Below are 27,867 nucleotides of genomic sequence, written 5' to 3' on the forward strand. Positions count from 1 at the left end.
ATGGCGCGCGGTCTAAAGATAAGGGCTTGGTAAGTTACCAAGCCCTTATCTTTCGACCGCGCGCAAATTTTCAACGGAAGAGGATGTTTTGAGGGCGCGCCATTTTCAACGGAAGAGCCTCACAGTGGTATGCCACAGCGACTCTGCTTCGTTTACGCGTCTTATGTCCTAATTCGCCGTTTTGCTGTTATAAACCCAGATTTCAATAACAACTATCTGTCGGATCTGTGACATTCGCAATGTTCATTCAAAGGCATACCTCGTTGACATGTTGAATTTAAGTAGACTAATAGGTGACATTCGAGCGCTTCATTCTCTCGCCTTTTGACATGCTTGATCGGCATATTCTAGAGTTTGTCAGTTAAAGACATCGGTTAAAAACAATTTCCTTCCATTGTACTTGAAAATCATTGGGGTAAAGATGGTAGTTTAGCTAATGGCAATGAAAGAGAGTAACTTTCTCAGTCAATTAGAAAGCAAGGACGTTCGCTTTTTTTCAAGAGGGCGATGTGCCGTTAAATTTCTCGTTGTTCCACGAACGAGTTCAAATATAAGACTCCAGAGCAGCATGTTTCCACTGAAAATGACTTATTTTGTAAGAAAATGATTTTTTTTCTTTTCTGTGACTATATCTCACTTCCGATCCAAAAATGTAATCAATAGCATCTGTACCCGGAAAAGAAATCGTCGTACTGAATCCGAAAACTACTAGCGTTAACAATGTGATGTTTCCTTTTAGCTCGGGTGATATTTTGGGCTGTTCAAAAAAACAATAAAATGGTTGTTTCATCTAAAGCTGCCATGATCCTGTCAAATGTTCATTAAACAAACACGAGCTGTTGCTCGTTTTTTTTTAATGGCAGTTTTAGGGTATTGCCGATTCCTTTTCACAGCAAGTAAAAAATATGAAATGAGAAAACGTACCGAAAATACTCGTTGGTGTTTCAGAAAAATTGTTTGAAGAGTCAAGGGAAGCTCGCGGGAAATTCCATACTGACGAATAGAAAAATTAAAATTTTTAGCTCTAAATATTCAGTGCCAGTGTTTTGTGCTTCCCTAAAGTGTCATTTCAGTTGATCTCATTTACTTTCACTATCCGTTCAACTGCAATTCAGTCCTTTGGGAAAGTAGACACGCTAACGCTATCTGAATAAATGACAACAATAGTTTATATTGCAGGAAAAGTTTTGCTCCGCGTTAATTGGAAGTTGAAAACAAAGAGACGACTTCATCTAGAATATGAAAATGTTGTGCTTTGCCTGCTGCGTGCTTTCTATGTGAGTAATAAGATGGGCTTAATAGAACTATATGAAAACAGCGGTGTACGTTTCCAGTTTGTCTGAAGCTATTGTAGGTACAAAAGATAGAACAACTCACCTACGGCCTGGATCACTAATTACCACAACAACTGAAATGGCAACCGAATTAAAGCGAGCATATTATTGTCATTTAGATATATTTAATTTGCTTAATAGACCTTTTCGGCTTGTACATTTTGTTTTCCCAATACAGATCATGTGATAATACTCAGGAGGTTTGGTCTTTTGTTTTGTTCATTAAAATGAGGGCATGCAAGCATGAATATGCCTGCATCCACTCCTTTTACTGAACAAAACAAAGGACCAAGTCTCCTGAGTATTATCACATGATCTGTATTGGGAAAACAAAATGTACAAGCCGAAAAGGTCTATTGTCACCAAGATATAATCAATTTAAAATGAACATATGAAAGTGACATGAGATTTTTTTAGTTGGGGATGGAAATTCTCTCATTCCGGTGTCTGTAAGTATGTAGGAGCTATAAATGTTTCCAAGTCCTGGCCTAAAAACGGGATATTTAAGTTATTTTTAGAACGAACTAAAGCATCTGGTTTTCGCCATCTTCCAATCTAACAAAAAAGTATTAAACTGCCGGGAGAAAATTAGAGACAAATGTCTATATTTTTCCGAATGGCGAACTTGCCTGTTGGGCATATACCTTTCTGCCGCGCATCTGAACATATTAACGACACAAGGCACTTTAAGTTAATATTACACACAAAATGGCTTGGGCATAAGCAAAGGCAGAGCTAATTTTTTAGACCCGAAAACAAAGAGAATTTTGACAAAAGGTTACCGTTGTAATCAGTCGGTATTGGACTCTGGGCCACAAGCAAAGCTCTTATGATGTGCTGTCCGACAATAGTTGTGAAATACTGAAATCCTATGCGGCTGTTAATTGTTTTGACACCTGCCACTAGAGATTATTAACACAAAGTCATATAGTTCAGTACAATCATGCACCTAGTACGATAAATGTTCGTCCAATTTTTCTATATTCAATATGTAAATTTGACAATTTGAATTACTTTGGGCTTGTGCGCGACGGTAGATCATGCATTGAAAAACAAGGAGGAAACTAAATGCGATTCTAAAGTGTTTGCTGAAAAGAAGCCGATTGCCCGTTAAGTCATGACCTGTAATATTGGGACACGATTGGAAGGCTGTTTTCAGCGGTCTCAATAAGTTCGGTCTCTCGGTCGGCGCTTTACCGTTAAGTGAATAAGCGGGTCGAAGGAGTTGTGCGCAGGGATTCTGCGTTGCATTTTGCGTCGTTCTGGAAATTTGCTTCATGGAGGTAAACCATACCACAAATTGTTTTTTCTTGACAACGGTTCAGCTATTGCACGAGGGAGGCATACTTTTTTCGGAAATCATTTGCTGTGCAGTAAACTCTGTACTTGCCTTAACCGCAGCGCTATTTAACAGCATAGTGATTTTCGTGGTGTGGAAAACACCATCTCTTCACACACCAAGCAATGCCCTTATTTCTTGCTTAGCGGGCTCAGACCTCGTCATTGGACTCGTAGCTCAGCCTCTGTTTGTCGTTTATAAGATAGCCGAGTTAAGTGACGATGCTAAAATCGCCTGCGATGGAAGGCTCATTCACTGGATAGCTGGTTTTGTATGCGCGGGGGTATCGGTAATGACAATCGCAACGATAGCAGTGGACAAAATGCTAGCTTTACAGTTGCATCTTCGATACAAGGAAATCGTAACGGTTCGCCGTGTTATGACAACGGTACTCGCCTACTGGTTCTTTTGTGTCGTCGCCGGTGTTTCACTGTTTATAGCCAACTCTGATCGTTACTGGACACTTGTGCCGATACCTGTTCTGTCCATCAGCCTCATAGCTACATTTGTAGCGTATATTAAAATCTTCAATGTGTTGCGACGTCATCGAAATCAAATCCGAACACAGACTCTTTCAGCTTGGGACAATGGCAATATGAAAAAATACAAGAAATCTGTTTTCACTATGGTTTATGTTTTAATGATGTTTCTCGCTTGCTATACTCCGTTCCTCACAGCTATGGTTTTCCGTCTTATACTCGGGTATAGTTCGTCAAACAAGATGGCTTACGAATGGACTGCCACTGTTGTTTATCTGAATTCGTCATTAAATCCTCTTCTTTATTGGTTCAGGATGCAGGAGATTCGCGTCGCTACATACAACGCCCTACGAAAATTGCGAGGCAAGGAGACTGAGAGTAGGATAGAAAGAAAAATTCATAGAATAAGTGTTTTAAATGACGGCTTTCAGTAACTAGGATTAAGACATGTGAGGAAAACTTTTCCCTTCTACTCTCACCAGCTGTAAAATTATAGAGATGAGACACAACGCCAAAACATGGGATTTTTTTTGTTAAAGAGTTTCTGAGACAATAGAATAAAAAGTGTCGCTAGCAGATGAAATTTCCAGTCTTTCCTCAATATTGAACACTATGCACAAGAAGTGAGCAAAGTTCCTGACTGTCTGAATATTTCTAATCGTACATAATGCCGACGGTTCACCAGGCACACACGGAAACTAGGATAGCATTGATGAAATTCAGTCAAGTTTTCCTCAAGAAAAACCTCATCCCGCCTTCTTTCAGATTGAGTTCTTCGCTGCCAACTTTTATACTTCACATGAACGAAAGCATTCGTTTATGGCGGTCATGGATTTGCGTGCTCCGCTCTGTATACTCCTTGCGGCGCTTTCAGGAACTAATAATTAATAGCATCTGTACCCGGAAAAGAAATCGTCGTACTGAATCCGAATACTATTAGCGTTAACAATGTCATGTTTCCTTTTAGCTCGGGTGATATTTAGGGCTGTTCACAAAAACAATAAAATGGTTGTTCCATCTAAAGCTGCCAAGATCCTGTCAAATGTTGATTAAACAAGCACGAGCTGTTGCTCGTTTTTTTTTTTTTTTAATGGCAGTTTTAGGGTATTGCCGATTACTTTCCACAGCAAGTAAAAAATATGAAATGAGAAAACGTACCGAAAATACTCTTTGGTGTTTTAGAAAAATTGTTTGAAGAGTCAAGGGAAGCTCACAGGAAATTCCATACTGACGAATTGAATTATTAAAATTTTTAGCTCTAAATATTCAGTGCCAGTGTTTTGTGCTTCCCTAAAGTGTCATTTCAGTTGATCTCATTTACTTTCACTATCCGTTCAACTGCAATTCAGTCCTTCGGGAAAGTAGACACGCTAACGCTATCTGAATAAATGACAACAATAGTTTATATTGCAGGAAAAGTTTTGCTCCGCGTTAATTGGAAGTTGAAAACAAAGAGGCGACTTCATCTAGAATATGAAAATGCTTTGCTTTGCCTGCTGCGCGCTTTCTATGTGAGTAATAAGATGGGCTTAATAGAACTATATGAAAACAGCGGTGTACGTTTCCAGTTTGTCTGAAGCTATTGTAGGTACAAAAGATAGAACAACTCACCTACGGCCTGGATCACTAATTATCACAACAACTGAAATGGCAACCGAATTAAAGCGAGCATATTATTGTCATTTTTAGATATTTAATTTTCTTAGTTCTCACCAAGATGTAACATCAATTAATGGACATATAATATAAAAGTGACAAAAAATTAGCGCATAAAATTAGTAGAAATTGTTCGAATCCTGAAAAGGTTTTTGATGTCATGAAACACTCAATGAGAAAAACTCTAAAGCTTCTACAATCCCAACACGCTGTGGATTTACTTTATCACCTGAAAGAGAGAAAGACGCTGGTCGGAATTGTAATGAGATGGAAGTGCAGCGATGCGATGAGTTGCCTCAGAAAGGAGAAATATCAAAATACGAAAATACAGAAGGAGTCTAAATCCTTTTTGAAAGACCAATCGGCGTTGGAAGAATTTAAAGTGCTCTGGGAGCGAGAAAAACAATGTTGCCGTCAGAAGTTGAAAGAAAAGAGAAAGGCCAAACAAAAATTCCTGTGCCAGAAGTACATATACTACGGCATCCCTGACGAGATAGATGGAATTCTAGTCCGAGATCAGGAGATACCGGAGACTTACTACGATACAGCTAAACCCCGTTGCTACGGAGGTGTTGTCATCGACGAGAACGAAGAGCGTTTGCTAAGTTTACCTCCTAAGTTCCCTGTATACGAAGATATTGACACTGTCAAATGCGAGGTACAAGTGGAAAAAGGCCTCAGTAAATTGAGGTGGTCTATGGCTAAAAGCAGCGAAGGACAACGGCGAGATGAAGAGGAGGAGCAATGCGAAGAACAGAAGAAAGTACATGACCAGTATTATAATTTAGAGAGCAAAACGTTCAACTTTACTAAACTCCGGGCGACTGAGCTTACTTTTAATAAAAGAGTGCACCTTCCTGGCCCCCTTGAGGAAAATACCGAATTAAAGCTCCAGGCATTAAAAACTAGACTGATTGAAACGGTGGGAGAGTATAAACGTAAAAATGGTAGAAAAAGCCTGCAAAACCTCCAAAAAGAAGAAGAGAGTGGTCTGAAAACGCTGAAAGAGAAGAGACGCACTGGTGAGGTTGTGGTTTTTCAAACAGATAAGTCCGGACGGTTCTCGCTTGATACCACTGAAAATTACAAGAGGTCATGCGAGGAGCATATCCAGAACGATACCATCATAACGGCAGACCAGTATAAAAAGTTAGAACAAGAGATGAATGCCCATTCTGTTATGTGGACACGAATACTGCAAGCTGGGAAAGACAATGGAAATGAGGGCCGGATCAGGAGTAATATGGTCAGCTGTAACGGTCCTCTCCCGCCATTGTATACTCTCAGAAAAGATCATAAGAAGTGTAATGACCCTGAAACTGGTCCACCCTCTAGGCCGGTGTGCGGAGCTGAGTCATCTTTCAACCAGAGAATGTCGCATCTGATGTCAATGATCCTCAAGAGAATAGAAGAGAGAGAAGATAGTATCTGCATGAGCACCGAAGAAATGATGGCAGAGATAAAGAGAGTGAATGACGAAGGCTGCGATGAAGACGTAATAATTGGGTCAGCGGATGTAAAAGCATTGTACCCCAGCCTTGACATAGACTTCACCATTGAGAAGATTTGCGAGATATGCTATGGCTGCGATACTACTTTTGAGTGCATAGATTATGACGAGTTAGGGCTCTACCTTGCACTTAACGTAGACCAGAGCAGGACCAGTAGCCTCGGTTTGGAGAGTGTATGCCCCAAGAGAAGGTCAGAACGTGGAAGGCCACCCACCATGACAGGAAGTGGAACTCAAGACGTAAAGGAGAAGAGGTTTGCACCATGGGTAAGACCTAATGGAGTACCCAATTACAGAGAAAAGAGAAGAATGTTAACCGAAGCCCTCAGTGTGGCCCTTAAGTTCATCATGAAACATAATGTTTACACTTTTAACAATGAGATGAGATTACAACAAGAGGGTGGACCAATTGGTTTAGAGCTCACAGGTGTCATTGCCCAGGTGTTTATGGTTTGGTGGGATAGGCAACTGAAGAGTAAACTGACATGCCTAGGAGTAAGAATGTACAAAAGATACGTTGACGACATTAACATAGTGGTAGCGGCGGCAAAACCCCAAATGAGCTGTGAGAATGGTGAAATTGTTAGTAGACATGAATCGGAAAGTAGTACCGGCGTCCCTGTAGACAAGAGAACAATGTTGCTTATACAAGAAATAGGGAATAGTATTCACCCATCCATACAGATAGAGGTTGATTGTCCGTCTGAACACCAAGAAGGAAAAATCCCCATACTCGATTTAAAGGTTTGGATAGAAGAAAGCAACCCTGAACAGAATGTCTCTGGTAGCCGCGTCATCTTACATGAGTTCTACTCGAAAGATGTGTCAACTAAATCAGTCATTAACGCTAGATCAGCCATGCCGTGGGCAACAAAACGAACAGTGCTTACTCAGGAGCTCCTACGCGTATTGCTCAACTGCAGCGAGCTTTTGCCTCGAAAAGTTGTTAACAACCATGCCAATGACCTAATCCGTAAGATGCAGTACTCGGGGTATAGTGAGAAATTTAGACATGAAGTGTACTATTATCAGCGGTTAAGGCGTACAACAAGATTAACGATAACGATAAGAGAGGGATAAGACACATGTACAGACCCAGAGAGTGGAAGAGAGAAGAGCGGGAGGAAGAGAAAAAGAGAAACCAAAGAGAGTGGTATACAAAAGGAGGCTATGACTCTGTCATATTTATCCCTGTCACGCCCAACTCTGAACTAAAGAACAAGATGCAGAACGAAGTGAAAAGACAAGGTTTCAAGATTAAAATAGTCGAACAAGCAGGCACGTCACTAAAGAGACTGCTACAAAGATCCGACCCCTTAAGACATACGTCGTGTGACAGAGAAGATTGCTTGGTGTGCACGGGAGGGGATGGGAAGAACGCCTGTGACACGAATAATGTCACATACGAGATAGAGTGTGAAAAATGTGGAGATATATATATATATAGGAGAAACCGCCAGAAATGCATATACTCGTGGAAAAGAACATCTAAAACTCCTGGAGGGGAGAAAAGAAGGATCGGTGCTGTGGAGACACTGCAGAGAGAAACACGAAGAAGAAAGACAAGTATTTAATATGAAAGTTACGGGATCATACAGAAATGACTCGATGACGAAGCAGATCGCAGAAGCCGTGAGAATGAAAAATGTTCCACCTGAACAGCTAATGAATAATAAAACGGAATGGAATTACTTTAAAATCCCAAGGGTCGTAGTAGACAAAGACTGACCCCACATTTTTAGCTGTTGGGTTTTAGAATAATTATTATTTAACAAAGGCATTGAAGAGGCTCGACATAGAGCGAAATTAACCTGGCAAAACTTTTTTAATACTTCTTCTTTTTACCGAAGTTTTAAAGAACATTTTAAAAGAAATTTTAGAAGATCTTCACAGGAGCCAAGAGTTTGGAGTGTCGAAGAGATAAACACAAGGTTAAAACATGGTTTCGTTGACATGAGATTTTTAGTTAGGGATGGAAATTCTCAGTCTCAGTCCGGTGTCTGTAAGTATGTAGGAGCTATAAATAACTCCAAGTCCTGGCGTAACAACGGGATATTTAAGTTATTTTTAGAACGAACTAAAGCATCTTGTTTTTAAAATTAAAATCGCCATCTTCCAATCTAAGAAAAAAGTATTAAACTGCCGGGAGAAAATTAGAGACAAATGTCTATATTTTTCCGAATGGCGAACTTGCCTGTTGGGCATATACCTTTCTGCCGCGCATCTGAACATATTAACGACACAAGGCACTTTAAGTTAATATTACACACAAAATGGCTTGGGCATAAGGAAAGGCAGAGCTAATTTTTTAGACCCGAAAACAAAGAGAATTTTGACAAAAGGTTACCGTTGCAATCAATCGGTATTGGACTCTGGGCCACAAGCAAAGCTCTTATGATGTGTTGTCACATGCAGTAGTTGTGAAATACTGAAATCCTATGCGGCTGTTAATTGTTTTGACACCTGCCACTAGAGATTATTAACACAAAGTCATATAGTTCAGTACAATCAGGCACCTAGTACGATAAATTTTCGTCGAATTTTTCTATATTCAATATCTAAAATTGACAATTTGAATTACTTTGGGCTTTGCGATTGTGCGCGACGGTAGATCATACATTGAAAAACAAGGACGAAACTAAATGCGATTCCAAAGTGTTTGCTGAAAAGAAGCCGATTGCCCGTTAAGTCATGACCTGTAATATTGGGACACGATTGGAAGGCTGTTTTCAGCGGTCTCATTAAGTTCGGTCTCTCGGTCGGCACTTTACCGTTAAGTGAATAAGCGGGTCGAAGGAGTTGTGCGCAGGGATTCTACGTTGCATTTTGCGTCGTTCTGGAAACTTGCTTCATGGAGGTAAACCATACCACAAATTGTTTTTTCTTGACAACGGTTCAGCTATTGCACGAGGGAGGCATACTTTTTTCGGAAATCATTTGCTGTGCAGTAAACTCTGTACTTGCCTTAACCGCAGCGCTATTTAACAGCATAGTGATTTTCGTGGTGTGGAAAACACCACTTCTTCACACACCAAGCAATGTCCTTATTTCTTGCTTAGCGGGCTCAGACCTCGTCATTGGACTCGTAGCTCAGCCTCTGTTTGTCGTTTATAAGATAGCCGAGTTAAGTGACGATGCTAAAATCGCCTGCGATGGAAGGCTCATTCACTGGATAGCTGGTTTTGTATGTGCGGGGGTATCGGTAATGACAATTGCAACGATAGCGGTGGACAAAATGCTAGCTTTACAGTTGCATCTTCGATACAAGGAAATCGTAACGGTTCGCCGTGCTATGACAACGGTATTCGCCTACTGGTTCTTCTGTGTCGTCGCCAGTGTTTCACTGTTTATAGCCAACTCTGATCGTTACTGGACACTTGTGCCGATACCTGTTCTGTCCATCAGCCTCATAGCTACATTTGTAGCGTATATTAAAATCTTCAATGTGTTGCGACGTCATCGAAATCAAATCCGAACACAGACTCTTTCAGCTTGGGACAATGGCAATATGAAAAAATACAAGAAATCTGTCTTCACTATGGTTTATGTTTTAATGATGTTTCTCGCTTGCTATACTCCGTTCCTCACAGCTATGGTTTTCCGTCTTATACTCGGGTATAATTCATCAATCAAGATGGCTTACGAATGGACTGCCACTGTTGTTTATCTAAATTCGTCATTAAATCCTCTTCTTTATTGGTTCAGGATGCAGGAGATTCGCGTCGCAACATACAACGCCCTACGAAAATTGCGAGGCAAGGAGACAGAGAGTAGGATAGACAGCAAAATTCATAGAATAAGTGTTTTAAATCACGGCTTTCAGTAACTAGGATTAAGACATGTGAGGAATGCTTCGTCCTTGACAAATTAATAAAACTTTTCTTTGCTACTCTCACCAGCTGAGAAATTATAGAGATGAGAAACAACGCCAAAACATGGGATTTTTTCTGTTAAAGAGTTTCTGAGACAAAAGTGTCGCTAGCAGATGAAATTTCCTCAGTATTGAATTACAACGCGTCAACAATTTGCACAAAAAGTGAGCAAAGAAAAGACGATCTTGACTGTCTGAATATTTCTAATCCTACTTAATCTTTGCATTGTAAGGGATAAATCGCGAAGTGATTCTTTACTCTTTTCGCGAGTGTTTTCTTAGGTTACAAGGTTTTCTGAGGTTAAAGATGTTCGATTTTCGTCCCATCGCGGGGGGCTACAGACTCCAAGATCGTTTCACATATTCTGTAATGAAAACGAATTTCTGAATTCAATTATACTTAAAAGCATATCTTTGTTCCTTGTAGTCTAATTTACCAGCGTTACATCGCCTCATTCGGGCGTAATTGAAAAAGAGCTTCTAAACTCTTTTCGAGTGTACTATTTTCTTTGAAGTTAAAATTAAAGTGGTGTAAAAATGTTCGATTTTCGTCCCATCGCGTGGGACTACAGACTCCAAGATGGTTTGCACACTGTAATGAAAATGAATATCTGTATTAATTTGTACTAAAAGGCATGGTTTCTTGACTTGAGAGGAATATTGGTGAAGTATTTAAATTACACCGCCTCAGTCTTTTAAAAGCTTTAACAATGAATTATTTAAGCCAAAAACTGTTCGACTAGTAGTATCAATGCCGGCTTCAGTGGATTACAACCATCTTGTATTGCACAAGCTGTCAGTTTTCCTCTGAGATACGTATTGTACGGGCAAAACTAATTAAGTTATGGTCTGTTGCAGGTGTTATATACCAAGTAAATTGAAATGAGAAACTTGAAATAAATTAACCAACCTTCGTTAGCTTTGCTACTTAATCTAGCAACTTAAGGGTATTTACAAGCTTTTTGACAGCATAATTACTAATTCTGTCATATTTTGCTAAAACTATTTACTCATTGTGTAGCCTTTGGTACTAATTAAACAGCAAATTGGAAGGGCTGGATTCTTAATTGATGTTTCAGCTGTAACGAACAAAGAAGATAAAATAAGCGAAAGACTTGGTAACTCGTTCGTTAATTTTTGTTTATATTTATCCCCTTGAATCCGTGGAGAGAAAAGGATATTTTATTTGAAGAGCTTTATGGGGGGCTTGAGGTCGTAAAATACTGACGATAGCCTACTGTAGAATCAACTATGACAATAAAATATCTTAATTATACTGACGACTCAACTTATGTTACCAGAAACAATCATACATGTACTTGCAAACTGAAATGAACTTTGATGCTTTGACAATATCTGGGGTTTTCCGCGAGAATTTGTCTTTAAATCATGAATCGAGAAAGAGATAACTGAAAAGAGAAAACTTTCGAGTCTTCTGAAGTTAGGACGCCAAACTGCGTATACTACGCTTCTCGACGGCAAATCTTTGAGAGTTGATAGCTAAAGGATTAATCAGTGAGCGAAACCTACATAGAATATTTATATTTATGAAAATCACCCATTTTATTGGTTATTTTTTATGTCACTTAGTTCGAAGTTGAACGTTTTAATGTGACACAAGGCTGAGGATGCAACTGAAACTAAGAAATGACCAATGCAAGGCCATGCAAAATTCATGATGTAAGGTTGTCAAGTTTCACCCAACACACATTAATTCGACCCCTCCTAATGCGCTGACAATATAACAAACTCATTTAAAATTTCGTTTAAGTCTTAAGAACCGTTAAAATATATAAATATAGACGATAACACGTGAAGGTGATGTGAAGTTTGGAAGAAGAATGAGTGTTACTAATTAGACTAACAAAACAAAAACTGGTACCATTGCTGATGTTTGATGAAAAATTAACGACTTTTTATTCACTTCAGATTACACGGTAGTCATCATGTGATAAGCTGTTAAATAAGTTCACGAAAAATTGAAAGACGCCTCGACGTAATAACCACTTCCAGAATTTTCGATTTCATTATTTTCTAAGCGAAGATTATCGCACTTAAAAAAGCTTCTTTACTACTTTGTGCTTAAAGTTGCTTCATGAACATGGTTTCTCGCGCGAAAAATCACTCCATATTCGCAGTGGTAATATAGGTTGTTTTTAATAGAGACGCAGATAACAGTGGTGAAAATGACGAACAAACGGTATATTGTGTCATCCAACATAGCAACCATTACGTATATATATTCATTCATCTCTCATTTTCGATTTCGTTAGGCAGTTCCCTTCTCATTAGACTCAATGTTTTCCAAAAAGAAACCCGAAAAGTGGTGCTCTTCACCATTTTTGGTTTTACAACGGACTTTCTCGTCCGCCGTTTTCTCAGATTTACAATTTTTTGGACAAATTAATGATTGCACTAGAGTGACAATAGGACTTCACTGCTTTTAGCCCATGATAATAGTGTATCAAAAATAAACATTTTCTTATTATAAGATGACGTACAAAACTGCTGTATACATGATTTCTTCTAACGAAAAGAAATAAGACAGTCACTGTCTGCAATGCCAAGGAAACAGAACTAAAGGCGCGTTTACACAACAGATGAAAATTGCACGGGTCCGATAAAAAGTGGAATGGTTCCAATCATTTTTGTAAAGAAACAGGGAACTTTTATCCGTTAATTCCGCTATGGGACCATAGGACCCCTTTTTATCGGACCTGTGCCATTTTTCCTCTGTCGTGTAAACGCGCCTTACTTAAAGCCCGCTTTAAACTAGCACAAAGAAACTGGCTCGGCACTCCGAAATCTCGGTACCGTACCTATGTTTTTCGCGGGTACGGCAAGGTAAATTAAATTATTCGTGTAAACAGAACAGTCAAACAGAAGGCATATTAGGTACCCGTATCAGAAACTGTAGGGGTGACCGCAAGAGTGCATCAGTCACTCTTGGTGGCCGGAACATATATACCCCATTTCATTTGCAACATTTTATGCCTTTCGAGCTCTCTGTAATAATAATAATAGGTATCCGATTAATGTATTAGTAATGTACTATTGTTTTATGTATTGTATACACTACTTGGCAATATGAGCATCGCACACAGTTTACTTTCGGTGTCCGTTCGTGGCTCAAAAACGTCGCATGCTTAAGGCTGGTTTCCACTAGCGACGGAGTCGGAGTCGTAGTCGGAATCGTAAGAGCGCTTATGACCTAGTGAAAATCAAAGATCGGAGTCGTAAGTGGAGTCATAAGCTCGACGGAATTGGAGTCGGAAGAATCAGAACGTTCCCATTTTCTTCCGACTCCGCTTATGACTCCATCGCTTACGATCCAGTGAAAACTAGATTGTCGGAGTCGGAAGCAGAAGCGGAAGAACCAACCAATCATAATGCTTGGAATCGAGTATTGTGATTGGTTTATTCTCCCGCTTCCGCCTCCGACTCCGACAATGCAGTTTTCACTGGATCATAAGCGACGGAGTCATAAGCGAAATCAGTGTTCTGCTTCCGACTCCGACAGTTTGATTTTCACTAGATCGTATCGCTCTGCCCTTCTGATTACGACTTCGACTCCGACTCCGTCGCTAGTGAAAACCAGCCTTTAAGGACCCTAATAGCTGCAACCTGATTGGCCAATAATCGGTTCTCCCAATACCTCTTGATTGGGTGATGAAAAGTATCCAGGTTTTTCTCTAATTGGACAGTTTGTTCAAAGCTGAAGTTAACGTTCCAGTAAAAACTACCCAATTTATTTTAAATTTGGACAGTTGGCAAAAATTAATGAATAAATAGATCTGTTGCTGCTGCAATATTGGATTTTGATGCAGCTATAGAGTGTTTTCACGTGACGTCACGACGGCCATGTCATGTTGGTATCCCTAAACCAAGGCTACGGCGGCCATGATGGTGTGCCCAACCAATTCTCCGGGAATTGAGCTCTTTTATCATGCAAACATTTCCAGTTTTGTTTCGGTGGACAAACAAGGTTACTGATCACGTGAGTGAAAACACTCTATATAATTTAAAAACATGCTGAGAACTTAACATACCCATGCTTCTCATTTGTTGCTTTTTTGTCAGTTTTTGTTTCATGGGAAGTATAAATAAAGGTAAAAGAAATGTATACTCTGTCAGGAGACACTGTAGGACAAGTATTCCCCAAGTATTCGAGTTAAAACTCGAGTACTTAGAGAGGTTTTTTGACATTGATAATGTGGTTTTCATTTTGCATGATACACTGCAAAACACACAGTTTGTACTCAGTAGAAATTACTTTGTTCACCACACAACTTTTAGAACATTTTCTGAAAGAACATTTTCAGTCTTCAACAAGTAAATCGTAAAAAAATAAGAACGTTCTACTTCAGCCCCAAGATGAGACGTTCTTAGAAAAAAAACAGTGTAGTAGTGAGCAATAAAATAATAATCAATGAAGCGCCTTCTTGGGGTTTTCTAATAGTATATTATTCCAAAAAATCTGGCGAAATCACCTTAAATTTATACAAAGAGAGTCAATGTCAACTAAACTAAGGACGCACCACCAGATTCATCATGTGTTGCTCAGACACCAGAACTACGTAGAAACTAGGATGATTATTATTGTACGAACATATGATAGACAACGATGAAAGGATATACGAAATGAATCATAGACAAGCAAGCTAGTGTTTGAAGTTTGAAAGTATCGGTGAATTTTAATAAATGTAAAAAAGATCACTCATTTTCTCCTCGAATATTACTATGAACCTACTGGGAATGTTATTGCTTTTGAATCAACGGCAAGCCGGCTAGCTAACTTAACAATCTGTTAACTTTTTTTAGTTACCCTTCTTTGGGTATAAAGCAGGCTTTCATTCACAAAATACTTATGATATCTATTGTGAGAGTATCCTGTTGCAAAACATTTTCACGTTACCGGAATGAATGTCTGTGCCTTTCTTTAATCGACAGTATTTCTCGCTACCTTACTGCAGCTGTCACAGTTGTTTTTTTAATGTCATTAGTTTAGAAGACATATTGTTACAATCTGCTTGCTATTATGTAGAACTTGCGAAACAGAAGGTTTGGATAGAGACAGACAAATTGCAGTTCGGATGGGGTCACGCTAAACGATATTTGAACATTGTCAAATGCCGTTACTAAAAAGACATTTTGGGATATTTTGCAAATGTTTTATTCTTTAAAATGTTAGCAGTTAAATTTTGATTGATTTCCCGGGGTTTTTTGCATTAATAGTGATCAGAATGACAACAGAGTTTCTCTACGTGAGTGCCATTATCAAGAGAATTTAATAAAGCCCTATCAAATAGCATTTAATCAATGACTTCCAGATGTCCCAGATTTTTTTTATTTTTGAAAAACTCTAAACTAAACAGTGGTGTGATCTTGATTGGTGCGTTGGCTTTCGTATGACAGATTATCATTCTACTACCTTCAAAACACAACTACCAGAGGCTCCATTCTCTTGTTAGAGTTAGCCGAGCGCTGTGGTGGGTGTTTCGCCAGGGAATCTGAGAAAATGGCTGACTTGGGAGAGGAAATGATGATCGAACTCCGAGATGCTTACACTTTGTTTGATCGTGTCGGAGATGGCAAAATAGATGGAGACCAAATTCCCGATCTGCTTCGTTCAATGGGGTTAAATCCCGTTGGCGCGGACCTTAGACCATTGACAGACGAATACAAAAACACCAGAGTTAAATTCGAGCAGTTCGTGGGAATCTACTGTCAATTCAAAAGCAAACCCGAACCCGTCCGAGAGGATTTCATTGAAGGGTTTAAGTGCTATGATCGGGACAATTCCGGGACCATCGACGGGGGAACACTCAGGGGGATGTTGTGTTTCCGAGGGGATAGCAAGCTGACCGAAGAAGAGGCGAACGTGTTGCTAGCTCCGATCGAAGATCCCAAGAATGGCATTGTCAACTATGAGGAGATTATAAAACTCGTTATGTCAAAGCCCGAGGCTTGAAAGCAAAAGACGTTCAGATCTCTATACGGTACCGTGGACTGCATCCGATTCAGTGCATTTTTTGGATAATCAAACGAACACAGACGCTGAACTGTTCAATAGGTGTGTAACTTGTGCTCGCAGAAAAATGTATTCCAAACTTTTTGAGAAACCACCGTTTTCAGTTTAACCTAAGACTATTTGATTTATTACTGCCTCGATATTTTTGAAAAAATCCAAAGTCCTGAAAAAGGCCGTTTTATTAGTTTTTATTACTTGACCAGTATCAGAATAAAGCAATTTAAATCAAAAGGTGTAAGCGTTGTTATATAGTTTTTGCTCGGACATCACTGACTGAGTTGTCTGCAATATATGACTGCTTTCATTTTAAGACTCGGCGTCAGTTTTCTTTCAAATATGTGGTGGGTAATGGATATACCATAGAAGTCTTAAAATTCCAACTAAGTACGAACTAAGGTCTAACGGAACGCTTCACCTGATGGCCCTAAGAGGCAAGATGTTACCTACACTTGGCACATGGGACTTCTCCTCCACTGCCCCGCACCTTTGGAATAGTCTACATGGTGACATAATTCGCCTGCACTCTATATCTAGTTTTAAGCGTGATCTTTAGTTGAGCTTTTAATTTGCTGCCCCAGTGGTTTAGTGTTTTTACTTTCATAATTAAGGAATGTTTAGGTTTTATTAATATTTATTTATCTTTTATTCTAGATTTATTTTAGTTGTAAAGTGCATTTAATCATATACTTATATCTTTGGACTCCCGTGGCACTTTCTAGACTTTCTATTTAACAGCATAATAGTTTTCGTATTGTTTCCTAAATGTTGTGACCCGTGCGTTTAGCTCTGGAGTCGAAACAAGTCTTTGTTTACTTACTTACAAGGAGATGACTTTTGTTACCTGTCAGTGTTTCTGCTCACTCGAGTTGGTCTGACAATCAACTGCAGAAGCGAGGCTCCCCAACAAAATGTTATCGCTACCGCGCCCAAGAGACCGTGAGATGGGGCAATTGCCTGAGGCAGTCATCTTCAGTAAATATTATAGCCAATAAGCCAATAAAGATGCGAGGTGGAGCACGGTGTAATTATAAGACGCAACGAAAAGGCCGGGTACCGCCGCGAAGCACAGAATAGTAAAGACGAAGCACTCTGTACCAAGTACCAAGTGCGCGTTAAGCATGCATTCGTTTTAGATAAGGTAAAACAGATTGTGCCATTCGACAGAAAATTATTCATCTTTAAGCCGTTTGAGATAACCACGCATGGGAGATCCATTAAGGAGATAAATGAATGAATGAAGACTTTTACGAATGAAAACATTATCGCGCAAGCATTTGTAAATTATCAGGTCCCAAAGAACAAACTTTAATTTGGAGTACTCTTATGGTTGAGGTGAAGTTCTATCACGGCCAAAAAATGCGATAAATCAAAGGTCTGGGGTCTTGTCACCGTCACTTACGGCCACGATTGAGACTCGGCAATTGAAGCATTTCGACAGAAACAAGTTCTTAAATAGTCTCAACCAAATGCCATGAGTCAGGTTTAAAAATGATATTTAATCCCTTGGCAGGGACGAACATACGTATGTAAGGCTAGCCATATAATTATCTATTGTCAAATCCTAACAATTATAGGCCAATTTCTGTAATTTCGAAAGTTTCTAAAGTTTTCGAAGAAATTTTTTGCAACCAACTCTACCATTATCTAATTGAGAACAAATTACTATTAAGTTGCCAATCAGGGTTCCTTTCTTTACATAGTACTCTTACTGCTTTGCTTGAGGAGACAAATGCCTGGTCAGTTAACGTCGACAATGGCGTCGTTTTCATTGAGCTTACTAAGGCATTCGACACCATTGATCACGAAATCATCTTGCGTAAAATGTCATTCTTGAGTTTTGACCAGGCAGCTGTTAGATGGTTCCTGTCGTACCTAAGTGGCCGAACCCAAAGATGTGATGAAAGCGGCAAGCTATCAACTGCTCGCGATCTCAGATGGGGCATACAGCAGGGTCCTTTTCTGTTTCTAATTTATATTAATGATCTCCCCAACTGCCTGGGGGCCGCTACGCCAAGGATATTTGCTGATGACGCAAACATTATACTATCGGCTAAAACGTTAACGGAACTCAAGCAAGCCTTGATCCCTGAACTAAGCTGAGCTGCTGGCTGAAAGCCAGCAAGCTTAGTTAAAATGTTGCCAAAGCTGAGGTAATGATTATTGGGTCAAGGCAGAGATTATCTGTCCAAAATGAAGACGTTGAAATAAGATTTGACGATCAAATCACCAAGAATGTTGAACATACCAAATCCTCGGGTGTTACCATAGCTGCTCAACTTACTTGGTGCAAACACGTTGAAAAAATATGTGAGAAACTATCCTCAGCTATAGGTGCCCGCAAACGTGTGCGACCCTTTATTCCGAAAGAAACTACATACATATTTCGATTATGTAAATAGTTCTAGTATTTAACTTGTAAAGGCCCTGTAATACGGGCAAAATGTTTCGTGCAGCTTATAGCCCAACAATGTTGCGTTGCAAGTTGAGATGCGCGTATCATGCACTTACCGGTACTGAACTCGCACCCTTCAGATATATAGTCCTGTGTCTTCACCACTGCACTACAACGGCGAACGTGCTCAATCCAACACAGTTCTTTTCATCATTTACTTTTGTATAATGAGTCAATTGATATCCATGTGTAATAACCAAAACTAATCCTAACCTCACCCATAATTTTCTATAGGCTTCATTTAGGAAAGAGTTTCTTCAATTCATTTGAGCGAGTATTCAACCCAAGAAAAATGAGGATCACCAATTTAACCTATAGATGGAAACGGATTCAACCTGATAACGGATTTTACCGCCAACATACATATATACACTCTTAATTTACCACACTCCACATGGACGATTTTCATTTCTTCATTTTTTAAGAATCCCAACTGAGTGGAGACAAACCAGTTGGTGATGTACTGGTGCAACCGAGAGGTAGCCTGCAAGCAGGCTCTTCTGTTGAAAATGGCGCGCGCTCAAAACATCCTCTTCCGTTGAAAATGGCGCGCGGTCGAAAGGTAAGGGGATAAGACTCGATCCGTAAGGCCACGGAAGCTTTTTTAATTTTAAAAGGCAGGACAATTGATCCCAACGGTCTTAATATCCGCGAAGAAACGTATTAGATTTCAGTTTATTGTTTTGAGTGATTTCCGATATTTTTCCGTGACTCTCAGTATTTGAATTCAAAATCTCTGTAACTGCCATGTTTTATCACATTTTTTCCAGTATTACGTCAACATCCAATTACTATATAGATATGTACATAGAAGCAATTCAATGTAAACTCTCATTGTATCTGAAGAAGGCTGGTTTGGCCAGCCGAAATATAGTACACCACTAAAATCAAATCAAATCTACGTTGTATCGGCTCTTGCTTAAAACATTTTGAAAGATAAGGGCTTGGTAACTAGTCAAGCCCTTATCTTTCGACCGCGCGCCATTTTCAACGGAAGAGGATGTTTTGAGCGCGCGCCATTTTCAACAGAAGAGCCTGCTTGCAGGCTAACCGAGAGGTTGAACCAGGAACTATCAGGATCAAATTCAAACAGTGGTCAGAGGGGGGTATTGAACCAAGGATCTTCGGATTTCAAAGCAACCCCCGAACCGCTCGGCCACACTTGATTCACTCTTTTGAGGACCAATTAATGTGGCATCTCAAGAGCATTGCAAATCGTTAGCTGTTTATGCCGTTTAAACATACTCAATTTTAACTGTACTTTCTCTCATCATGGATAATAGAAGAGTCGCTTCTATCATCCATGCTCTCATCAAACTTCAAAGCAAAGAATATAGACAATTAATTATTCAATCACGCTCTTACATTCTGGTTGACCGTATTTGAATGGTATTTCTTAGACTCCTTAGGCCCTTATGGTATGGATCTCTCCCTAGCAGTCGCGCATTAACTGAACCTTTAAAATATCCATCAAGTTAATACATCGTTCAACTGTTGGAAATGGATTACTGAGTGTGACGATTCATTTAAACAAGGACATGTAAAATGTTATTAGTATCTTTGAAGGTGAAGTTGGTGCTGTCATTGTTGATGGAAAAACAGCCCCCCTTCAGCTTTGCCTCTGACGTAAGTACTAAACCTGCAAAACCATCTACAGCATGTTAAAGAATACATTGGGGTGTATTTATCTCTTTGAATAAATGTCATTTCTAAGTTTTTTCCCGTCGAGAAAAGAATTCGTGCAGTTTTTATGATACCACTTCTCAAATTGTTCAAATTTGACAAAACCGTTGTTCATTTCCCACCCTGGTCAGAGTTTTTCTCTGTCCATGTGTGGGCCCATTTCCATCAGTAGGGCTAACGTTCACATGGTTCATATGAGGTAGAAACTTAACACTTCACATCACACTCTAATCGTGAAGAATATACCCGAAGGATAGAGAGGGAACCTGCCGAGTCCACAAGGCATGTTGCTAGCGGATGTGTCCCCACAAGGACGCCACACATAGTGTTGGTATTTGTGCATTTATAGTAAATGTGAGATTTATCCAAACTTATTTCTAAGGCGGCAAACGTAGATCATTTGTAATACAATTTGGAATAAATAAGCAGGAGCATTTTTTTCGAACACCAAAAAATTGTAGTGTAAGACGGGAGGCATGGCTTAATTAAGGTAGCAAAGATTTACAGCAGCCGGAGAGAAGTTTGTTCAAACGAAACTCGACTGCATGTCCACATCAGAAGGAGTAAAGGGTTTCAAACTTTAATAGCAGCGAGCGCAAAATTGTTTTAATGAAACTACGGCGATTGCATGTTTACAACAATAAGATTTGAGGGTACCAAACTTTTATACCAGCAGGTGAACAAATTGTTTAAATGAAACTCTACTGTATTTCCACATGAGAAAGAGTCTCGGGTTGCAAAGGTTTAGAGCAGCGCAAATTGTTCAAATGAAAATGAACCGCATGCCCACATATCAGTAGCAGTTAAAGGACGCAGAGTTTTTACAGCAGCGGGCGCGAGAAGTGCTCCAATGAGATTCAAATGCATGTCTACATCAGAAAGAGATAAAGATCGCAAACCTTTTGTAGAAAAACGTCCAAATTCTTCGAATGAAACTTGACTAGATAACCACATAACTAGGAGTTAAATGCCGCAAAATTTCATGTCACCAGACGCGCAAATCCTTCGAATGAAACTCAGTTGCGTATCCCACGTTGATAGTAGTTACAAGTCACAAAGTTTATAGCAGCACGCGCGCACATTGTTTGAATGACAAGTATGCACGCGTTCGCACATCAATAAAAGTTAAAGTTCACAACGTTCTATAGCAGCACGCGCACATATTGCTTGAATGACACTCAAGTCAGTGTCCAAATCAATAGCAGTTAAAGGTCCCAAAGTTTCTTTTGCCATTCTTGAATGGCACTCCAGTGCGTGTACACGTCAATAAGAGTCAAGATGATTCCCTTGTTTTGCATTGCGCAAACCTACTGCGCATAATTTCTTGCGTCATTGGTGGGCACCATCGACGACAAGTCTTGCATGTACATTTGTATACAATTCTTTAATAATTCTAACGAATTTACCTGGGCAACCGAGTCTGCCTAAGATGCCATAAAGGAGGTCACGGTTCACAGTATCGAAGGCTTTGGTGAAATCGACGAAAGCTATGTACATGTTTCTTCGCTGGTCTCTTGACTTTTCCATCAGTTCTTTAAGTGTGAAAATACCGTCGATGGTGCTTCTGCCATTACGATATCCAGATTGAGATTGCTCATAGATTAATTCAGCAAGGTTCTTTAGTCTTCGTAAAATGATATCAGTGAAGACCTTTCCAACAACGCAGAGGAGGGAAATCCCTCTGTAATTACCACAGTGACTTCTGTCTCCCTTTTTGTAAAGTATCGTCATGTTGGGGTCAATCAAATCAGTTGGAATATTTTCCGTTCACCAAAAAATGGTAACATTGTTAAGAGAAAGGTTCTCAATCGGGCACCTCCATTCACAAGGACTTCTGCTAGCACTCTATCTGGACCAGGGCTTTTTCCAAGCTTGGTATTTTTGAGCGCTTGATCCAGCTCGCATTCAACGATTGGGTCATCTAATGAGTCATTTATTGGATGTTGTTCAGTATCCTCCACGATGCTCAGATCTACTTCTGTATGATGATTTAGGAGTTCACTGAAGTGTTCTACCCATCTATCTTTGATTTCCTCTGATGTTGTAAGTAGGACCCCACCTTTAGATCTTACAGGGTGTGAATTTTTTATTTTTGGACCATACACTTCATTTAATGTGGCATAAAATTCACGATGGTTCTTTTCTTGTGAGCATTGCTCTGCTTGTTCATCTTTTTTCTGAAACCACATGTTTTTCATTGCTCTGATGCGTTCTCTAAGTGCGTTCCCGTTTAGCTTCTTGTCTTTGAGCAACTTTTGTATTTCCTCGTCCTGATCGTCAAACCAGTCGTTTGAAACCACTTTTTTCCTTCTAAATGTGTGATCAGCCGCCTCCTGGAGCAGCAGCTTAAAATCTGCCCAATCAGTTTTGCACTTAGGTAGTCTTTCATCCAAAAAGCGTTCCAAGTTTTTCTTTTCTTTCCCTGTTCACGTTAGTATTAAGCTTCTTAGGCGGTTTAGCACCTTTTTTCTTTGGTTTGATAGAAAATTGGCATTTGCAAACAAGCAGCTTGTGATCTGTAAAGCAGTCGGCTGTTAAGTTTACCCTAGTAACTGTGATATGTTGTTTAGCTTCTTTGTTGGCAATCGCATGATCGAGTTGGTGCCAGTGCTTCGAGCGTAAATGCTGCCATGTGCTCTTAAGGCGATTTTTCAGTTGAAACATTGTACCCATGATAGATAATTGAAATCTGGTACAGAATTCTAGTAGCAGAATCCCGTTTGAATTCATTTTTTCCACTCCATGTTTCCCAATCACAGATGGCCAGAGTTTCCAGTCTTTCCCCACGCGGGCATTGAAATCACCTAATATTATAGTGTTATCATTATTTGCCATGTCTAGGCAGTCTCCAAGCTTTTCATAAAACTGTTCTTTTTCTTCTTGTGTGCGTTGCATTGTAGGTGCATAAGCGCTTATTAGCGTTAGGTGGACACCACTCCTAAGTTGAGTCCTTAGTGTCATGACTCTGTCATTGATCGGATTGGGATTCATTCCCTGAGCAACTAGTTTATTATTCATAGCAAAACCTACACCAGCTTCTTTTTTTCCGCCGCCACTCCAGAATATTGTATGGCTTCTCTCGATTACGTTTCCTGAGTCAGGTCGCCTAACTTCACTCAGTGCGCAGATCATTATGTGCACTTTCTCAAGTTCCCTGCAGATGATGGCTGTTGCACGTTCAGGTCTTGCAGAGTCCACATTATCATTAGTTGTTCGTACATTCCATGCACCGAGAATTAAGGGATGATTTCTTTGAGCTTCTTTTGCTGTCTTGCACGGTCTTCGCTTATTTTCCGCCACTGTCGTACGTTGTGGCGCATCGGTTACCCCGTATGCGGTATCATGATCTCCATAACTATCTTTCACTGTATCCATATTCAAAAAGTGAGGCTGCACCATAGATGACGACACTAATTGGTGCTAATTAGTGTCCCTTGGCAGGATTCTTCTGTAGTTCGGTGGCACAGCTTAGCTGAGACGACCGTAGAAAAATCCTGTTGCCTTTTGCCAGGACTGCTGCCAGGTTGACAAACAGAGCTGCCAGTTACCGGAACCACTGCCGATTTGACAAAGTGAAACCGCCATGGTTTCATAAGAAAGCACAACTATTTACCCATAGCTGGGACCCTGACGGGTACTACCATCCCGGGCCAGGATGGACCCGAGAGCAATGATGACTAAGGGGTGGCTCCACACTTCCCCAGAACTTCAAAAACTCCCGAAACTGAAGCCTCACCACCGGATGCAGTTTTGAGTCATACCTAGGACTTTAGCTATATAACAAGAATTTTTAGCTATATAACAAGAATTTTCTCGGTTTATTAAATTTCGAACGCTTCTCGCGTAATTCTGTAAAAAACACAGAATAAAGGGCATGCAGTGCGAAAACAAGCAACCGTGACCCCATCTTCTTATTGCATTTTTTTAATGTCTTGTGCATGAATATCAATTATCCCAAGTTTGACAAAATTCTGGATTGTACGTCATTTTCAAGGGAACTGTTAACTTAAAGGTCAGAGAGCTTTAAACCAGCACACGCACACATCAATAAAAGTTAAAAACCGAAAAGCTTTATAACAGCACGGGCTGGTATTGCTTAAATGACACTCGAGCTCAAGTCCGTGTCGACATCAATAGCAGTTAAAGATCGCAGAGTTTATGGCAGCGCGCGCGCATATTGAGCCCAGAGTTTTATAGCTGGAAGTGAAAATTATTTGAACTAAACTAAACGGCATGTCCGCGTCAAAGGTCGCAACGTTTAATACTGTGGTGATTAAATCGTTAGAATGAAATTCGACTACATATGCACATCAACTGGACCTTAAGGTCACAAAGTTTTATAACAGCGGGCGCAAAGTATTCGAGTGGATTTTAGCTTCACGTCCACATTAATGTAAGATGAAGGCCGCAAAGCTTTATGGCAGTGCGCGTACAATTTGCTCCAATGAAAATCGAATGCATGTCTAAATCAATCGACGTTTGAGGTCCCGAAGTTTGCGCTTGCGCAAATTGTTCTTATGAATCCAATTCGCTATTATCCCCATCCCATAATGCAATACTTTTTTGGAAGGGGGGGAGGTCTTTGTCTAAAAACGATACAAGTTACTCACTCCTGGAAGTATCATGCTATCCAATGTTTTAATGCAAAGAACTCCCCAAAATGAACTGCATTGTGGGATTGGTGAAAATGGCGAATATGACGCAATCAATCGTTTCTAGGATATTTCATCAATCAGCTTTTTGAACAGAAGTAACTAGCACTCTAAGTTTGATAGTTTTCGATTAGCAATGTCGACTATTGGTACAAAAGCAAAAGAAAATGAGGTTCTCAGGAAATTGCAATCCGTTGTAGAACTTTTAAAGAACTTTCGAGACAATTCTCAAGAGGACGACAGTCGCGTATTTTTAGCTTATTTGGGGGAGATCCGCGAGATTCTCATCAGTCGTCATATTTCAAAGCCTTTGAGCACAAAAGAAGTGGAAGGGATTGAATCTTGCTTGAAAGATCTAAAACGTTATGTAGAAGCAATGGCGCTGGGTAACTTGTTTCATGAACTGAAGGAGTTGAAGTTTAGGATGGATGTAGTAGAGCGAAGAGGGAAACAATTTGGAAATCTAGAATCTCCCAAGAGCAACTTTGTATACGGTGAGGTCGAATGTGACTGCTCTTGAATGAAATCACTTTCAAAAACTCATTTATAATTCCTGAGCCTAACAGCCAATCAAAACACCGATAAAACGTCACGTGCATGAGTTTATATCCTGATAAGACACTCCTCGTTAGTATTCTTTATATGAAGAACACTTATAAAGCATAGCTGTTTTTTTCTTGTATGTTAATATTCTCCTCTCACAATTTGAACCATTGTTTTGAGTCCAGGAGGGACACGCTTTTTGTGGAATGTTTTTGAAGTCGTTCAAAAAATCTCGCAGCACATGTTTTATTGGTTCTAAAAACACTCGGCTACGCCTCGTGTACACCTCGTGTTTTTAAGCCCCGATAAAACGCTGCTGCTCGTTTTTTAAACATTACACAACTCCCCGACTTCTGTTATCACAGAATTTTGGGACACTTCTTGGTATCAATGTTTTTCACCTGGAAACTTAATCTCTATAATGTAAGATTTTGGCATCATATTTCGATGTTGCGTTAACATGGATTTCAATTGAGTGTCGAAAGTAATTAGCAAATTGCTGTGGTTTATGATTGCTCACTCAGTGATTCGTTCAAAGTTCTCGCGCCACTCTTTCAACCAATCAGAAGTGAAACCAAAACCAATCGTGGCTCGCGCGTGCACATTTTTCCGCGCTTCGTGTCGGCTATACGTGTAATTACTTCGAGTTTTGATTGGTTTACTGGATTGTCTCCATCCTTTTTGATTGGCCAAAGTAATTACTTTGGTTTTGGTTTGATACGACACTCGATTGAAACTCGCTCTATAAGACAAATTGAGCAACATATCAGCATAGTACTTTTATTCTTTCTGACAGATGACGACGGGATATGGAGAAGAATCAGCGCAAAAAGGGAAGAACTACTAGGAAAGTCAAGTTTATGGCTTAACGCCAAGCCGCCTCGTTCTGTATATAAGGTGAGGTTTGATTTGGGGTCAAAATTGCCAGTTCGTATCGGCAAGACTAAAAAAAGTGAAAAAGAGGATTGGCAAGATACTAATGACCACACAAAGACAGATTTGGAAGTATTTTCAACTGATCGACTGTTTTACAATAGAATTGATATACATCAACGTTTTCTGGAAGAAAGAAAGGCATACATACGTGAAGCTAGACAGCGCAGGAAAAGCAGTTCGCGGTTAATTTCTACAGCAGATTCAACAGCTGAAAAGAGCAAAAGGAATTTTCAGAGAGTTCGAAATCCACCGTTTGGGCTCATTGCATCGGACACGGCAAACGCATTGCGCATGCGTGCTAATGCAGTGGGCACGCGTGATGTGGTCCTTAAAGTGGAAACACCTACAAATGAACCCGGTGCAAATTGTGGGGAATGCCGTAGGCTTATGAAGGAAAGGGACAGATTCTGGGGATTAGAGTCGGACTCAGAAGAAGATTGTAAAATTCAAACTTTTAATAACCGCATCAAACGTCGTTCCTCGACAATAGATTTATCAACTGAACAAGCCGGTAAAAAAATTGCTGGCTGTTGGTCATCGTTTCCTTGGAGGAGCATTGGCGCTTCAAGAGTTAAGTCCAGTAAGCTTGTTGGTCGTGGTACTTGGACAAGTTCCGTTTATGTACCGCCTTGGCAATCGAGAGCAGCATATAGAAGAAGATCAAACTTCTTGAAACCTGTACAAACTGTCTTTGATTTAGAGAAAGCGAGGTTTGGTCCAAAGAAAGGTGGGTTTAAAGTTATGTCAGTGTTAAATGGTTCGTTTTCTATGGCAAAAAGACCCATAACAGAAGTCCAAAACCCAAAAGTGTTGATCTCTTTCGTCACTCTAATCGGTCATGAGGTCCTTATGGACAGCTCTCTTCTCCACACAGCGATTCTACTCTGAAAGAAGCAGTAATACGAAACTTCACCTGCATAGGAACCAAGAATTATTAACAAACATTGCAATAGACACGTGACAGAGCATGTACTTACTTTTGCTATTCAAAAACACGTCGTTTTTTAATTGACGACACGCCGCTAATTTCTCATTTTCCATTTGTTTTTCAGGAATGGTAATGAAGTTTTTAAGTCGTCTTACCGGAAACCGCTCACCAAGATGAGATAAAAGACAGCGGTAAAAGAATCAAATCTTGTAAAACCTTTCATACTTTGTCAGGAACGTTTTAATATAACAATTCGGCAGTCATCATGGCTTCATTAAATTTTACGCAACTTTTAAGTGTTTTTTTGGCAAGCACAATTTAGCCCTCCGCTTTTGTGAAGTTGAAGGTTTAGAGATAAAAGTATGTTTTTACTAAAGGATAATAAAAAATGCCGAAATCACTTAGTTTATCTGGAACACCAGGGAGAAAAGGAAAACAGCTGTTAGTATACAT

At 39.8% G+C, this 27,867-nt stretch overlaps 3 protein-coding genes across 3 annotated transcripts; all 3 read left to right on the plus strand.

The window, feature by feature from the left end:
• On the plus strand, positions 1-27,374 carry LOC137974237 (uncharacterized). The gene is made up of 3 exons (XM_068821109.1): positions 1-29; positions 1,752-1,783; positions 26,347-27,374. The coding sequence occupies exons 1-3, from the start codon at positions 1-3 to the stop codon at positions 27,372-27,374; spliced, it is 1,089 nt and encodes a 362-aa protein (XP_068677210.1).
• Positions 2,319-4,168, plus strand: LOC137973588 (melanocortin receptor 4-like). The gene has a single exon (XM_068820431.1). It carries the CDS (start codon positions 2,612-2,614, stop codon positions 3,584-3,586), a length of 975 nt encoding a protein of 324 aa, XP_068676532.1. The 5' UTR covers positions 2,319-2,611; the 3' UTR covers positions 3,587-4,168.
• LOC137973684 (melanocortin receptor 4-like) lies at positions 8,912-11,189 on the plus strand. The gene has a single exon (XM_068820558.1). It carries the CDS (start codon positions 9,170-9,172, stop codon positions 10,142-10,144), a length of 975 nt encoding a protein of 324 aa, XP_068676659.1. The 5' UTR covers positions 8,912-9,169; the 3' UTR covers positions 10,145-11,189.
• Positions 27,375-27,867: the final 493 nt, after the last annotated feature.

This window comes from Montipora foliosa, chromosome 10 (genome assembly GCF_036669935.1).
Source record: "Montipora foliosa isolate CH-2021 chromosome 10, ASM3666993v2, whole genome shotgun sequence".
Lineage (NCBI taxonomy): Eukaryota > Metazoa > Cnidaria > Anthozoa > Scleractinia > Acroporidae > Montipora > Montipora foliosa.